The sequence below is a fragment of the Poeciliopsis prolifica genome, unplaced genomic scaffold, assembly GCF_027474105.1.
Source record: "Poeciliopsis prolifica strain line A6 unplaced genomic scaffold, Auburn_PproV2 SCAFFOLD003, whole genome shotgun sequence".
Lineage (NCBI taxonomy): Eukaryota > Metazoa > Chordata > Actinopteri > Cyprinodontiformes > Poeciliidae > Poeciliopsis > Poeciliopsis prolifica.
In genome coordinates this window covers 11,573,996-11,590,420 of record NW_026562378.1, presented here as the reverse complement: position 1 = coordinate 11,590,420, position 16,425 = coordinate 11,573,996, and the positions used below count along the sequence as shown (strand labels likewise).

General features: G+C 37.0%; 2 protein-coding genes across 2 annotated transcripts; both read left to right on the top strand.

Moving 5' to 3' along the window:
- The first annotated feature begins 249 nt into the window (after window positions 1–249).
- Window positions 250–2,448, top strand: pfdn5 (prefoldin 5). Its single transcript, XM_055026885.1, has 6 exons — window positions 250–348; window positions 538–640; window positions 894–925; window positions 1,783–1,857; window positions 1,938–2,043; window positions 2,194–2,448. Exons 1-6 carry the CDS (start codon window positions 283–285, stop codon window positions 2,277–2,279), a joined length of 468 nt encoding a protein of 155 aa, XP_054882860.1. The 5' UTR covers window positions 250–282; the 3' UTR covers window positions 2,280–2,448.
- A 2,318-nt stretch (window positions 2,449–4,766) lies between these two features.
- On the top strand, window positions 4,767–16,364 carry larp4ab (La ribonucleoprotein 4Ab). Its single transcript, XM_055026772.1, has 15 exons — window positions 4,767–5,152; window positions 7,118–7,256; window positions 7,526–7,754; window positions 8,137–8,273; window positions 9,571–9,674; window positions 9,948–10,058; window positions 10,381–10,434; window positions 11,177–11,386; window positions 11,534–11,631; window positions 12,213–12,437; window positions 12,726–12,777; window positions 12,903–13,064; window positions 13,157–13,299; window positions 13,386–13,557; window positions 13,682–16,364. The coding sequence occupies exons 1-15, from the start codon at window positions 5,150–5,152 to the stop codon at window positions 14,042–14,044; spliced, it is 2,202 nt and encodes a 733-aa protein (XP_054882747.1). The 5' UTR covers window positions 4,767–5,149; the 3' UTR covers window positions 14,045–16,364.
- Window positions 16,365–16,425: the final 61 nt, after the last annotated feature.

The following is a 16,425-nucleotide window of genomic DNA, read 5'->3' as shown; positions in this document are numbered from 1 at the left end:
TTACTTTAAAGATGTGCGTAATAAGAATGGCAGTGTTGGACATTATCTGCTGCTTAATACTGCATATTAACTGTACATATTCATTATTCTGTTAATGTTTCCTTTTGCTACACCAAACAAGAAAATCTCTGTTTCCCACTGTTTATCTGGACGAAGCATGTTGGAAGTCTAATTCTCCGTTTAAAATTGTGCATAAACTCCGCCAACACGGCGCACCGCTCCGTTCTCCGGCTGACAAATGGAGCGCACCCAGTGCAGCTCGTTGCTCATCACGCTTCCAATATGGCGGTGAATCTAACAGACCTCTCCCTTCCTCAGTTGGAAGGATTAAAAGGCCAACTGGACCAGGTATTGTGTCTTTTTTAAGTACATACGTACTAGTTTATCAGCCATGTGTGACTATATGACAGTATTTTCCCCCAATTAAAAGAAAAACGGCTCCAACGCTGCTGTCGATTCTTATCCAGCTGCAGCGTGTTAATATCACAACGCTTCCCTTTATTGTGCTCATTTTTAATTAGTGGTGTTTTATTTCAGGAGGTTGAGTTCTTGACATCTTCCATAAGTCAGCTGAAAATTGCCCAGAACAAGTTTGTTGAAGCAAAAGACAGCTTAAGTGTCCTGAGCCCAAACAACAAGGGTACGTAAACTAATTACATTTCTGCTGTAAGAGAATGTAGGGAATTTAACCTGAATGGTATTTATAGATTATACGTTATGCTTATTCAATTATTAGAAAACATGTCTCAACAAATATGTTAACATTGCCAATCTAATTACCAGGATTGCAGTTTTCATTGTTCAGCTATTTTTGGTTCATAATTGATTAAACTGAATATATGTGGCTTATTTCAGTTGCTGGTAACTGTTGCTTTCTTTGTTTTCTTGAACAGGAAAAGAGTTGCTTGTGCCTCTCACCAGTTCTGTATCCTTTTCATCGTTCTGAGCCACCAATCCAGCAGAATACTGCAACAAGACTAATAGGAATTAAAAACATGCTGCCAAAACAGCTTATTAGCCGTTTATCCATAGGTGTATATAGTTTTCAAACTAAACTCAAGCCTCGGTTGACATCATGGATTTATTTTTTTTAATCTTAAGTAAAACTGCATCACTCAAGGAAACAGCTTTTACACCCATTGATACGTCTAAAGGTTGCATCAGTAGACGTCTATGAAAAGCGACAGCAAACATACTTCTTTATGGTGCAATACAGACTTCTTAGATATAACATGAGTTCATGGTTAATGGTGTGTTGGGCCACAGTGGGTGTGCTGCAGTATCTGGCACTAAGATATTAGCATCAGATTACTTTAAGGCCTGCAAGATGCAAGGTGGGGACAAAAATGGATCAGTCTTATTTGTAAAACACAGTCCTGATGCTAGATTGGCTTTAGATCTGGGAGTAAAGCTACACCTCAACCTCTTGCTAAGGTCTTTAAATTATTTCTGTAAAATGTTTTGCTTATATCAAGGTGTATTGTCCTTCTATTGCACTGCCATAGTGGAATACTGTCGCTATGAAAGACTTTACATTTACAATTTAAAATTCATTCCTTATCAGATTTATTAAAATCCTTATTTAGTTGCCCACTTTATTTATGTTAACTCATTAACTTTGAGGACAAATTGCTCAGTTTCCGTTTACAACATCCTACCTACTAACAGGTGCCAAGATGGATGTGATTTGTGTGTTCACCCGGTAATGGTCATATTATGGCTGGACAATGTGTATTGAAAGATGTTGTGTACCATTGGAGATCCTTAGCTGTGTCTACCCAGATGTACGTTCCTGGAACGTTAAATGACGTGGAACATGTCTTAGTGGATGTGGGGACTGGATATTATGTTGAAAAGGTAACATATTTGCTTTTGAATGTGTACTACTGTCAACTATGTCAGATTCAATGGTACTTGATCATATTTTGTCTTTCTAGAATGTGGAGGACTCAAAGACATTCTTCAAGCGTAAAATAGATTTCCTCACAAAGCAGATAGAGAAAATTCAGCCAGCTCTTCAGGAAAAACATGCAATGAAACAAGGTAATATGATGATAAATCAAGAGCTCTGAGCATTTTCATAGCTAGTGAAATTGAACCAAAAAGGTAATTAATCAGTTAGTTGTGTGATTTAACAGAGGCAAATAGTTCTCTATTGGCAGATTGATAAAACTAACCTTTTCTGTTTTGCAGCGGTCATTGAAGTAATGAATCTGAAGATCCAGCAATTACAACAGAGTCAGCAGGCATCACAGATGGTTGGAAACACAAAGGCCTGATGGGAACAACTGTTTGAGCTATTCAGGATTAGACTTTATTTTAAGTTTGCCTTCACAAGATGACGCAAAATGCACAAATCATGTTCGAAGTGTAGGTTGACGGGTGCATGGGAGACTCCCTGTGTACTTGAAGAAATTGAAATAAAAAATTGTCATTAAAGCTAGTTAAGTTTGGGTTAAAAAAAATCCTGTCTCATTATTTGTCACTAGGTCTGTCAATTATAAATACTTTCATCCTAATAGGTAAGGCTTGAGACTTTTCTTGATTATTTCTCCATTCCACTTGGTATATGTTGCAAAAACCTGCATATTGTCAAAAGGTGTACAAGTTTATCTCAACTGGATGTTTGGTGACTTATCTTTAGTCTTGAAGAACAAAACTGCAGTGTAATAATTTAAACTAGGATTCTGTATGAAAATGTAGATTTAACTTTTAGGGCCAACTTTAACTTGGCTTTAAAATTCCCCAAATATAATGTCATTAAGGGCTTCAAAAGGGGCTTTAAAGGCAGGGTAATTGGGAATTAAATTTCTGCAATATGACATCATGCCCAAAAAGGACATAAATTATTTCTTAGAGGATATTTTGAACACCAGAAACATGTTGAGAACAAGAAGCATCTTTCAGTAGTGATGGCATGTCTTAAAAATGGAACATTTTCCTGTACAACGTACAATTTTGATCAACTGTTTGGCCAAAAGCATCTAAATGTTTCAATAGAAAAGTCTTTTACGCACTGAGCAGGGAATTGGCTACAGATGAGGATGTCTTCAACACACTGCAACAGTGCAGTGACATAAGACAAAAAGCTGTTTTTCAGTGCAGCTTCATAGATTGTAGGACTTTCACAAAAACCCTAATAGTCTGGTGAATATCCAGACAGCCTTGGAACTCAAAACTTACTTTTGGGATGGACAGGGACAGAGAAAAATAAGCAGTTACCAATTTCTGACTAAATATGTTTTTTTCTCTGTAACTCAGACATTGCACACAGAATGTCGTGTACATTACTTCTTTTGGTGTTTTTTCAGTTACACAGGAAACGGGAGTACATGCAAGCTGTTGCTTCTTTGTTGCATTCTCTAACTACAGAGTGTGTGTGGGCCATTACCTCCTTTGAGTGATGATGGAATCACACTAAGGTCTCCCAAGGACCTGCTGAATTTCCATGAGAATTGAAAGGTTGATGAGTCTTCAGTGCAGTGACCTTTTCCTGGGAGGCAATAAATGAAGTTCTTCATCCCAGGTCTCATGACTTTACAACAATGTTCTTTCTTTGTCTTCTGTTTATGTGAAGGTAAAGGAGGTTGTAGTTCTTCAATTTTTATTTGGGCCACCATAAATTGTTAAGAACAAACATGCACCTTAGCCAGAGCATAAAAATAAAGCAAACTAACTTTAGAAAGTTTGTGGTTTTTAACTGGAAAGCTAAATTGTTCATAATGCACATAGCATGTAGCACTCAGTTAAATGCATTTGGTTTCTGTGCAATTTTTGAAGTTACAAGCACAATATTACATGAAATATTAGCCATCTTGTTTGGTCTAGAAAACAGTTTTATTCAGCAAATTACCATCATTAAGCCTCCAAAAGCAATTTGGAGGCTTAATGATGGTATTATGGGGGACATAAAAACAGCTTTACTGCATTCCAATAACTTTATACCCTCATTCACTTCTTTATGACTTTATATGTTGGATGGCTGGATAGAAAAATGACTATTTGTGCTGCTTTCCATTTACCTATAAAGTAAAAACAGGACTCTGGAGATGAGTTCTTTGTTCATTAATTAACACAATGCAATAACACATTTCTCTGAATATAATCTTTTAAAAACCGGTTCAGCAACACAAGTTGTACATAATTTTGAATAAACATACTGCCAAAAATACTAACTCATCATTTTGTAAATTAATGAGTTGCCATGTGTCTTAAACATATGGCAGCCATATTAGATTTTTAGGTTTGATGTTGCCCAAAATGTTGTATAAGCTCAGTTTATTTTTTCTATTTGAAATGTGTAAAAAAAAATAGCATACATGGGCATGGTACTAGTTGCTTTACGAGAAGACTTAGTCAAAAAAGTTCACTTGAAAAAGTTTTGGTGGAAGGAAAAATATGTTTCACAAAGATGCAAAACGTGAACTACAGCTTTGAGAGGAATTTAAAACAAGATACTTTATATATTGTTCCTAAGAACAATGTGAGAAACAAGAGGAAACGATGCAGGTGAGGTGAAGGTCTTTATGACAACAACATGTTGTTTCATTAAGTTTACGAAATAGAAACCGGGGGTCCACTTTTAAATGTGCCAGCTGCCTTATCCCCGGCTAAAAATGCAAATTTTCACAAGATGAAATCAGTCGTTACGTGTTTCTCATGATTACATCAACCCTCATGTGCAGCGGCCTCTCGGGGGAGGTCACAGCAGTCGCGTCGTTGTACTGGAGGTCGGAGTGGGCTGGAGGGCGGGGTGCAGCCTGTTGTTGGGTCGGACCGAGGCAGACAGGCAGTCTCAAGAAGCAGCTGTCACATGCTGCAGTTACCGCGACGTCGCTGACAGTCAAAGATGAGGAATTGAGCCAGAAATACCTTATCTAGAGGAACAAGTGGGTATTTTGTCGAAAGAGCGCTGTAGAGCTAGTCACTGGTTAAAGTTGCGGCGCGCGAGGCAAACTGTTGAAACAGGAGCACGAGACCGAGGAGTGTGCTGGAGACGGCAGTTACAACCGACAAAGACGCGGACTCTACTGCTTATAATAGCAGCAGATATTTCGCAATTTAAATCGTTTACGGGATAGGAACGGGGTCAGAAAAGTGAAGTCTGCCGGCGCTGACCAGGGTAGAAGAAGAAGAAGATTACGTTAACATGGTAAGTACGCGGCCTGGAGGCTTTCACCTCGGCTAATGATTGCCAACCTGTTTCAGTTTTTCCTGTTCTCGGGTCTACACAGTTCGTGCTATCTGAAGGTCGTCTACACTCTGCGACAGCTGCGCTGTTTTTATAGCTAACGTTTTTAAAAGATGGGAGTCCGAATCAAGAAAACGACTTTTTACTTTCGACGACGTTCATTTCAACCTGTCAAACAAATTAGCTTAGAGTAGCAAAGTAAAATCAGGCCGGTTCCAGCTGGTCTGCTAGTAGTAAACATAAGCTAGTTAGCTTAACGCCGGTGACGCTGATGTCACAAAGTTAACATATGGTAACACCAAGGAACTACTACAAGCCAAATACAAAGGTTTTTTAAAAAAGACATCATAGTATCTACCTAATTAGTTGCCATATTTTAGTGTGAAAGAAAGTTTTATTGAGCAATTTCTCGCCTTTACACGTGTAGTAACTTCTGCACGTGATTTTGGGTTAAACGTTAGCCGCTGCACCCAGTTGTAGCTGCTTGTATGCCGAAGGTCGACGGGGACGTTACCTGAAAAGGGTTATTTGTGGTTGTTCACATTGGTTATCGATTAGCAACAACATGTGTATCTAGAATGAGCAGAGAAATAGGCGTTCGGCGTATGGTTATGTTTTAAAAGTAACCGGAGCACGTCGGCGCCACGTGCTCCTGCCGAAACTCAAAAGACCGTTTCCCCTCATGTTAAAAAAATTAAGTGAACCTTCAGATTTGAAACCCGGGCTATCATACAAGACGGTTTCACATGTAAGATTTCAAAGTGCGTTCATGACCAAACCATCTTCATGTTTGTGTTTGGCTTTTTGGGGGGATTGGATGACAGGTTACACAGCGTTGTGAAAGGCTTGAAATTCAGAGGCGGATCAACTTCGAGTATTGATCCATGTGACCACAGAGGGGCGGGGAAGAGTGAAGCTGACCAATGAAAGCTCAGGGTTGTGTGTCTGTGTGTAAAGCTGGATTTGCGGGTACAGTTACTTCATTCACTGGATTGGATGTGGTATATTTAGCGAATGTGTGATGAAACAGCAGGATTTTATAATGCAAGGTTGCTCAACTCCCTAAAGCGTATTTTAAATGACAAGTTTACTTTACAAACAAAATGCATTCATTATCTAATAATTTGACCTTAACTTTTATATTTAAGTAGAGTACTGTTAAATACCCAAAGTTTGACTTCTTTGATTTTGCTTTAGTTTGAAGCAAGTTGAAAAATCTCTCTTCCGAATAATTTGTGCAAAACTGAGATCATTGGAATGATATGCAAATATGTAGTTAAATGGATTACAGTATTTTGTGATGTTGTTTTTAATGGGGGGAAAAGTTGAAAGCTTAATCAATTTTCGGGGGAAATGGATCTGACTGCATTTGAGAGCAACACATGCCTTGTTTATGTGGGGGTACATTCAACGAATCTGAGCCCGGGCTATTTTCTGCATGTGTACTACTTGTTTTTTTGCCCATCTTCCTGTCTAGCTACTGAGTTCAGACCACCAGTTCCACAAACATAAAAAACTAATAAATAATACATGCTTTTCTGTCAAGATGTTTTGATGGTTTAAAGTTTTTATTGAGGTCCCAAAGGAGGTGGAGTAACTTTTCTCGGTTCGTATAGTAGTTCAGTTATGCCCTTCCCCCATTTGTTGCTGCACACTGCCAATCAGCTGTCAGAATGAAGCTAATTTATCCTCCATTACTTTAAGTAAAAACTATGTCAGCTGTTGTGAAAAACTGGCAGTTTATCAGCAAACTATGAACTCTGTTGGAGCAAATAATGTTTCTAATTAAGCAGCTAGTATCATTTTATTTTACCAGTATTGGTCTACGAAGAATAGAATGGCAAAAATGTAAAATCTGCACAAAAAACATTTGATAACTCCTACTAAATAATTTTTTTCCATGCTACTTTGATATCTATTTTGCAGGTTACCACCAAGGGAACTAATCTTAACCCCAACGCCAAAGTGTGGCAAGAGATCCCGGCTCAACAAAATGACATCCCAGAAGTATCCGAAGATTCTTCTTGGCTCCACACCAACTCTTCTCCCCCTGAGATGACTGATGGTATGGGTCTTGTTTGGTATAATTTCTTTGATAAGGCAGTGTGAGCCACTTATCTGTCTCTTTAGTGAGTATGAGACTGAGAAGTGGCTTTATCAGGTTAGGACACAATATTTGCTGATAATTAAGAGTAAATACAGCTTAAGAAGAAATGTTAACTCTTGGCCTTAGGTGTCTGCGGTGAATTCAAGTTATGACTCCTTTGGATTATTTTGGTTTGCAAACATAGCAGTCATTTCCCAATCTTTTTGCTGTTTTCCTTTCTACCATAGGGTTCTCAGATGTTCTTTCTTTGGAGAGTAAAGGATACTCTATTGACTTCCTGAGTAGCCCTGATGAGTACTCCACATCTGAGGATTTCGACCACACAGACCTGGGATATTTGGTCTTTGATGCACAGGGCGACTCTGCCATAGACACTGAACTGTCTAAGGAAGAAGTAGTGACTGAAGAGAGCTTACGGGAGTCATTAAAGAAAAGACTGGAGTTCTGCTTTTCTAGGTAAATCCCGTTTGTTTCATCAGAATAGGCTTTTGCGTGCATGAAAGGAACAACTCAGTAACAACTTTTTGTTATATTCCTCAAAGAATTTAGTCTTAAAAGAAGTCGTCGTTGTATGTTTTACTATTGTTCAGTTCAACCATTTCTTGGTGAAACATTTACCATTTTTACATTTGGTCTGCATTATTTTGTTAATAACAGAGTAGAGTACTCAAGAGTAGCAATGCTTTATGCTAATATTGCTTATGTATTCAGTAAGGTCGAATAAAACTACTCTTAAGTGTGTGTGTCTGCATGTGGATAATAAACGGTTATTATCCGCCTCTGATAGAAACATTAGTATGTTTGATACAGGCACAATGTAAATGATCTTTTCTTTCAGGGAGAACCTCTCTAAGGATCTGTACCTGATATCCCAGATGGACAGTGATCAGTTTATTCCTATCTGGACTGTTGCCTACATGGAGGATATAAAATCGCTCACCACTGACATGGATCTAATTCTGGAAGTATTGAGAGGTACCAGTGCTACTCTTCTCCGTGTAATAAATATAAATTCTTGCTGGTTAAGATATTGTTAATTGAAAAATGTAAAGGTTTATTGGTGTTAACTCAGAGGAAAAACTCAGTAAGAACAGCACAAGCTGAAAATCTTCAACCATCTAACAGCCAAAATTCATACAGAAATTGAGGAAGGAAGTAGAATGATGTCAACAAACTTTTACTTTTATTACTTCACTGAGTATCTGTACTCAGTGTAGTAATTAAATGGCATTTGATCTGGTGCATGGCACAGGAACATACAGCCATATTTTGTGAATATTCATAAAAGTAGACTGGTTGTTTGGAAGTTTGAGATTGCACATTTGACCTCAGGAATATACCAACCTACCCAAAACTGGATATTGCAATGTCATCTGTAATTTGATATATTTTGCAGTTTTAGCGAAGATGTAGAATTAAGTTGCAGAAAACATTACATTTAGCTTGATTTGATTTCCAGGCTGCTGGTTTACCTTTTTTTTTCTTGTCCTGCATATTGATGACATCAGATATTAATGAGTAAACTTTGATCGCTCTCAGAGATGGCCAGTATTTTATGCCAACCTTTAGTCGACAGGCATTTTCTCTCCACTAAAAGAAAAAAAGTTTTCCTCTGGCTTTCATTATCAATACTACTCTGGTCATGTATCATTGAATGAAAGTGGTGTGAACTCATGTGACAGTAGTTTGGAAAAAAAACATTGCTGGTTTTGTAACCAGATAAAAAGAACCAGGGGTTTGGTGTTTAACAATTGGCTTTAATATAAATTTATTCTGGATCAAATCTTTAAACTGAGAAAGAGAAGTTGCACATCTTATAAAGAAGCTGCAAATTTTGACTTAAATTACACAAAATTAGTTATGTCCCAATACATGGCATAATTACTGTGGTTTCAGTTAGGCAAAGTCTAACGGACAACAGGAGCCGTTGTTGGGTTACCTAACTCTCCACTGCAGCAGTGTTGTCTAACAATTATTTAAAAATATATGTTTTTTGTAATTGAACAAACTTCAATATGTTTATATGTTAAATATAAAATGTTTATTTTTTTATTTCATTTTTTTTTTACAATAAACATATTTTATTATTTCTACTTCTGTGGAAAGTCCCAGAAAGTAAGGGAGTTTGTCACAAAAAAGATAAAGAAAATCTGTGTTGGCCCCACAGGGAGATCAGTTTACATAGTTTCACTAATATAAAACTTAATGTTTATTAAGTCTAGCACATTCTTATTAATATAAAGCTTATGTTAGAACGTATTTTTCTTTACAGCCTCTCCTTTAGTGCAAGTTGATGAAGCTGGTGAGAAAGTTCGACCTAACCACAGCCGCTGCATCATTATTTTAAGAGAAGTGCCAGAGACTACACCAGTTGAGGTAAATATTACCTAATTCCGCATACTAAGCAGTTTTCTGGATTGTGCAAATAAACTGTTAAACCTACAAAATGTTACCATAACATTTTACTTGTTTATACCTTGTTTAAAAAGAACTTGCAAGGTATATATGTGAAAAATGGTAAATCTGGGCTTGTTTAGCCTCTGTTGGGTCTTAAAGTTACTTCATTGTATACCATTGTTCTGTGGGTTAAGTAGTGTTCACTGTTTGGGTCAGAAAATAAATTAAGATTTTTCTTTTCTCTTTTCTTAGGAAGTAGAGGATCTATTCAAGAATGAAAACTGTCCAAAGGTGTTGGGAATTGAGTTTGCTCACAATAGCAACTGGTATATAACATTTCAGTCAGACATGGATGCCCTGCAGGTATGCATTCCCATTAATCATTGTTTACTTAATTTCTCATGTTTGATATTTGCACTATTTCTGTTTTTCTTCTGGAATAAACACCTCATCTGTGTTTAGCATTCTAACTGGTTACTATTAAACACTAGGAGCTAATAGAATACTATTAGTAAGCATATAAATACAAGAGCTCCTTGACTTTGTTAAAATCAATTTTGAACATCTTTGAAGATTACAAGGTTGGTTTAGGAGAGAAATATCACTGAACCAAAAAGGGAAAAAACAGAATTTGCTGTTTAGTAAAAATATATTCCCTCTTTTTTCCCCTCTTTTTCTTGACCAGGCATACAAATACCTACGAGAGGAAGTGAAAATGTTCCAGGGGAAGCCCATCATGGTAAATGACATAAAATAATTTACATTTCTAAGTTTAAAACCCAACTTCCTTTTATAGATGTCATGGAAAAAACGGTATATGTAGCTCTGGATGGTTAATGCTGTTCAGCATTAGGTGGGCTGTCACATGAATGTCCTCAGGGCAAGGCCTGTGTGATTTAGCCTCAGGTTTACCTTGGGATGCAGTTGGATAGAAACCAGATAAAGTGAGCAGCATTTTTGCTAGTATTTGTCAAGAGTGAAAAGGGAAAGTTGATAAAACTTTCCAGATTTATAGTTTAACATCATAATGTGAATCTTGTGCATTTTGTAGATTTTTTTGTTTTTTGGAGGAAAAAAAAGAATTATGTTGTTCATACATATTACTTTTGGTTATAATGTGGGAAAAGTCCAAGGCGTATGAATCCTCCAAGGCCTCTGTTTGCCCCTGTGATGATCAGTATCGCGCTTGGAAGGACCCATATTCACTGTCTATCCAGGAGGACCTTTCATTTTCTCTTCGTAAATCTTAATCTTTGCTTCTTCTTTTTTCCCCCATCCTCCCTCATCCTCTTCTCTTCATCCCCTCATCCTCCTTTTCCTTCTCTCCCCCTTGTTAGTGCAGTGTTTTATGGCCTTATGACCGTGAGATTATGAGATCTGAGGGGACTATCGATAATAAAGCAACAGCACTAATTGTCATAAATAATTATCAAGTGTTGTTCTTGTGTGTTGGAAAGCTTAACTATTTGTCTCCTCTGTAGGCTCGGATTAAAGCCATAAATACATTCTTTGGAAAAAATGGCTTCCACAGTATGGACTCGGCGTATCAGCAGCATGCCCAGCCTCAGGCCCAGTATGTGTCTCCAGTTTACATGCAGCAAGTGTACAGCCCTCAGCAGGAGTTCCCCATTTATCCTGTGGTGTCTCCCACCTGGAATCCTTCTATCGTGCCACACTTTGAAACGCCACTGGTGAGAACTATTGTCTTATTCTCATTTAAAGTCAAACAATCTCTGAACCAGTTAATGTGATGTCCTTCTTCATTAGAATTTAGATTTTTCCTTTCATGTGTTTTTTGTAGATGTGTTTTTATTTTATTTTCTATGTCATTGTTGCAGGCTCCTTTCCCCAGTGCAGGATTCATGAATGGATACAGCAATCCAGGGAACTACAAACCAAACTCCAGCAGCGGCCACCGTCCTGCTGGCAGGAACAGGTACCTGCAAATTATGATAGAGATCGCTCATGTTTGGTCTTGAATAACTTCTGTCATCAAATAGAGACATTCATTATTTTGACAGCTTGTTTGCTTTTTAAACTTCAAGCTTCCTCCACTTTAAGTTTGAGCTAAATGATGGCAGATTTAAGTAACAAATAGATCTATATCAGTCTTTAAATAGCTGTGTGCAATATTCTTAATGCCTAGAGCAAAAAATGAAGTCTTGGAAGGTAATTTAACAAACATTGTGTTAGAAAAAAATAGGCTTTGAAGTCAGTTTTGTAAAAAAAAAAAAGTTTGACTATTTGTTCCTGTTTCACTGCTATTTAGTGCTCATCTCCAAACAGTTCAGTTGAGTGTGCTGAATGTGATTATTATCTAAGAAGGCAGCTATGTCTGTAGATTCCTTTAAAATTGTATCCCTTTATTATTTTGCTCATAAGTGCTTCAAAACATACCTGTACACTTTTAATATATATTTGCTTAATATCTGTTCTTGTACTTTTTTATTCACATCAATGCAGTTGTAGCATTTTCTTTTTCCTTTTACAAACAAAACATTGTTTTCTGTACCCAAGGAACCACATAAAAAGTTACCCTCGACCAGGCGATGCTATTTCTCCTAACTTGGCTCCAGGAACCATGGTGGATGGCATCTCTGGCCCCATGAGTCCACAGGACATCCAGGCACTAAGGACTCTGTCCAGCATTAAATCACATCCAGCCTCTTCCTTCCACTTTAAAGACTCTTCTTCACTGTCCTCCATATCCATTGGAGATCAGAGCCGCTCTGGGCGAGACAGGTCAGCTGAACTCTTTGATATTTGAACAAACGTCTAGATGTCAGCATTTCCAAAATGTAACATTGTGAAGTTGTTTTTTTGATATTTGGTCCATGAGTATAATTGTTTTTTTGTTTTTTTTATACATTTAACTTTAAAAAGAAAAAAAAAACAAATGTATAGGAGTGACTTTCATTATTGGTTCTACTTAAAAAACAAGTTATTGCAAATTATGGTGATGTATTGTTTTTTTCTATTTGTTCTTTGGGTTTCTTTTTTCTTTTAATCCTAATCTAAATTTTAAAATAGGAGAAACGGCCACAGAGGCATGAGGAGGAAAAGAGAAGATGAACAGTCTATGGTGAGCTTTTCGTCTAATATTTTACTCCAAAGTTTCTATGTTGAAAGTTATCTCAATACATTGAACTTACTGAATGTTTTGTTCATGAATGTTTTTTTTTTCCCACTCCCTCATAAATATAACAGAAACCTGTCCCTTTGATGGAGGTCAAGGCAGCCCCTTCTAACTTTGATCTGGCAGCTTCAAGTTTTCCTCCTTTGCCAGGATCTGTGGTTCATGTTCAGGGGGAAACCGTGACAGAGGTGCGCCTCTCCGATGTTGTCCGTGGCCTGAGGCTCACAAGCAAGGTGACTACTATCCCTCGTCATAACATTTACACGTTGAAGAAGGATAGCTGGATTTCATTGCATTGTTGTACTTTTTGTTAAATGTATTTCAGGCAGGAAACCAGGAGAACAGCTTGACCCAAAACTCAAAAGACTCTGAAAGTCCTGCAAGCAAACAGGAATCTATCTCCCTGCCTGCTAAACCCACTGTTGTTGTTGAGGCACAAACAACAGCAACAACTCCTCCAGCATCAAGGTAATTATGTGGTTTAAGAATAATAATTAGCATATTTATCACCTATTTAAAATAACAACTTATCTCCTTTTTTATTGCATCACTAGAGCTTGTCCAACAGTAACAAAAGGAGTTAAAACCGAACCAGCTGCTGTACAGAAAAACTTGCCTCCGTCCACTGAACCTGACTCTAAAACCACTCCAGAACACAATCCCAACACGAGCAGCAAAAGTGTTTCTGCTGAACAACCTTCGTCTTCAACATCAGAGCAAGACCTGGTAGGCCTCATCTCCAAATGTGCCAGTCATATTCTCTCACACCTATTTCAGTTGATTTTTATCTGCTTGATTTGATTTTGTTTTTTTTTACCGAATGCTTTTAATTTCTTAATGTTCTAAACAGAAGCCAAGAAAGCTTAGCTATGCAGAGGTGTGCCAGAGGCCAGCCAGAGACCCACCGCTAGCAGAGTCGCCCTCCCCTCCTGCCACTTCACCCCACCACCCTCTGAAGGAGCTCAAGGTCAACACCGTCAAGGACCCTCAGCTGAACTCTAAAAAGAGTCCAGAGAGAGTTGGAGATAAACCTCATCGGCAGCCTTCACGTCCATTCAGAGGTGCAGCTGGTCACGCCAGAGCGAAAGGTTCAGGGATGAAGATTCGGGAACATCAGAGAGACCAAAATACTGGAAAGTGGTTTTCCCCTCAGCGAGGTCCCAAACGCAGCGGCAAAGAACAGAACATACCCCCACTTCAGCAGAATAACTGAAGCTGGAACTTTACGGACCTTATTTAAAACGTGTAAATATGTAAATTCAGATGAATATATTTCTTTTGACGGATTTTGTCAAAGAATCATGAGGTCTAAAATTATTCAGAGACTTTGAGTCGATATTCCTTAAAGGAAGATGTGTATTTCAACAGAATTCAAGACTGAGTGCTTAATTCTACAATTAACCTTCCAGGTTTATTGTAAAATTATTGTTAACTTTGATACTTAATACAGCAGTACTTCACTTACATACAGATGAGCAACATATTGTCAGCAGAAATCCTTTGTTATACTTTACTGTGTTTGTCATCTGATCTGGCAAGTTGTGCTTTTTATTGCAGGAAAAGTTTTTTGCAGTCTGGCACATTGATTTTGAGACAACAGTTCAGATTTTCCTCTGGTGGAGAAATTCTATTCAGGACTATAAAGACATTAAATAGAATGATGAAACAAAACGGAGCACTGATTTTGAAAAACCTTAATGTCAGACAACTTTAAAGTTTGACTTCGGTTTCATTTCACCATCAGTGATCCTGAATATCATGGACTACAACTTTTTAACATAACCAAAGGTTACGGAACCCTCCATAGACGAGGGTACATGAGGAAATGTGTTGGGTCTTTTTTCCTCTTTTAGTTTTGCATTTTTGCTTTTTAAGCTGTATTTTAACACATTATAGTAGGTAAATATTGGAGAAGAAGGCCCATCTTATTTTTCTTTTGATCTTTTAAGTGTTTCATAAACGTAGAATGTCTGAATGTTTTAAGTTTTGGGGGACTTTATTAGTTTATTATCAGTTTATTAGTTCAATGTTGCTAACATTTTTAAAAGGGCTTCTGCTAGAGCTGATTTAGTGCTTGAGTAATTATGAATCATCTATTTTTCACTTGCATTTTGTAGAAAAGCCAAACAAAGTGTCAGAATATAAAGAAAAATATGGAACTTTACCACTTAGCAGAGGCTAATTATCCACTTTCATTTCTGACTAGGTAATGTTGAATGTACTTTTGTTTTTATTATTTATATTCTTTGACAATACTTTTTTGACATTTCATTTTTGAATTTAAATGGTCAGTGGTAAGCAACCCTGGCCAAAAATGTAGCAAAAAACCCCACAAAATTTTGTAAAACCTTTACTGTTTTCTCTCCGTTTGATTTTGTATAAATTTTATGATTCATATTTTTCCCCCAAAATGTTTCAGATTTGCTCTATTTCCTTAGTTCATGAATGATTCTATTTCTGAAAACAAAGAGCTATACAATGTTTAGAAGTTGGTTTTGTATTTGGGGGATAATCATGAGTTGTTTGCCAAAACAAAAGCTGTGATATGGATGATTACTCAGTACTTATAGAGGAAAAACTTGTGTATTGTATCAAATTCTCTAACTTTGGGTTGAGTTTTACCTTGGGTTGTTGCATACATGCATAGTAACAGTATAAAAATGAATAGTTTGGTAAATGTTTTTAGAACAGCTTTTTTATACATATATATTATCAAGGGTTCATAATTGTTCTGTTTTTGCACTTTTGTGTTTATCAAAGGGACCTTAAGAATAAGTGTTTTCAAACTTTTTTTTTCTTTCCTCTACTTAACTTTAAAACTAGCTTTTTCTTTAACCATTTGGTGTCTTTGAACTGTTGATGGTAATCGTTTGCATTTGTATGATGAGACAAAAAAGGCTGTGAATGCTATGGGGTCAGCAACTACTGGTTTGTGTTTCTTTTTATTTCTTTTTGTGACACCCAACCTGTTTTCTAGTCTTTTATGATATAGTCAAGATTTGTGTTCAGGGTTGTCATTGCTGTTGAATCTTCTAAGTATTTTTTATTTTTATTTTTTTTTTTTGCTTTATTCAAGATTTTAATTGTGTTCACTATTTACAGTAAATGAGTTGACTCGTCTCAAGATGGAACATACCTGTGGAGGGTGTCGATGAAATGTATTTCATATGATCTTGAATTTTGTAATGTTTAAAAAATGTGGGGTGGAAGGTTGAATGCTATTTTTATGCTTTCTTTTTTGTTCTGAACTAATTGTTTAAAGAGAGGGGAAAAAAGGTTCAAAATTAGAAAAAAATAATTTTCAGCCAGTGGATATCTGAAAGCATGTTTTTCCTTGTGCCTTTGCTTGTTCTGTTGCAGCAGAAAGAATTCTAAACACATCATGTATACCAAGATTTTTTGGTTCCTTCTCAAATAATGACATAATGTGCTTATCAGGGGCACTTGTTTTCATTATTGCTCAATGTCTTTCTTCATTGGAAACATGTTCAAGTCAGTTGATCAAACTCAAAAATTAAACTTCTTTATGTCAATTCTCTCGCCTTGTTAATTTTAATTCAAACATTAAAGTCCGCTTATCTTAAAAAAGGGGGG

Excerpts from the sequence above, each read along its gene's own strand:
- pfdn5 (XM_055026885.1), top strand. The coding sequence starts at position 283 with ATGGCGGTGAATCTAACAGACCTCTCCCTTCCTCAGTTGGAAGGATTA. Across the intron at positions 641-893 it reads CCTGAGCCCAAACAACAAGG|GAAAAGAGTTGCTTGTGCCT; the intron begins GTACGTAAACTA and ends TTTCTTGAACAG. Across the intron at positions 1,858-1,937 it reads CTGGATATTATGTTGAAAAG|AATGTGGAGGACTCAAAGAC; the intron begins GTAACATATTTG and ends TTGTCTTTCTAG.
- larp4ab (XM_055026772.1), top strand. Across the intron at positions 9,675-9,947 it reads CAGAGACTACACCAGTTGAG|GAAGTAGAGGATCTATTCAA; the intron begins GTAAATATTACC and ends CTCTTTTCTTAG. Across the intron at positions 12,778-12,902 it reads GAGAAGATGAACAGTCTATG|AAACCTGTCCCTTTGATGGA; the intron begins GTGAGCTTTTCG and ends TAAATATAACAG.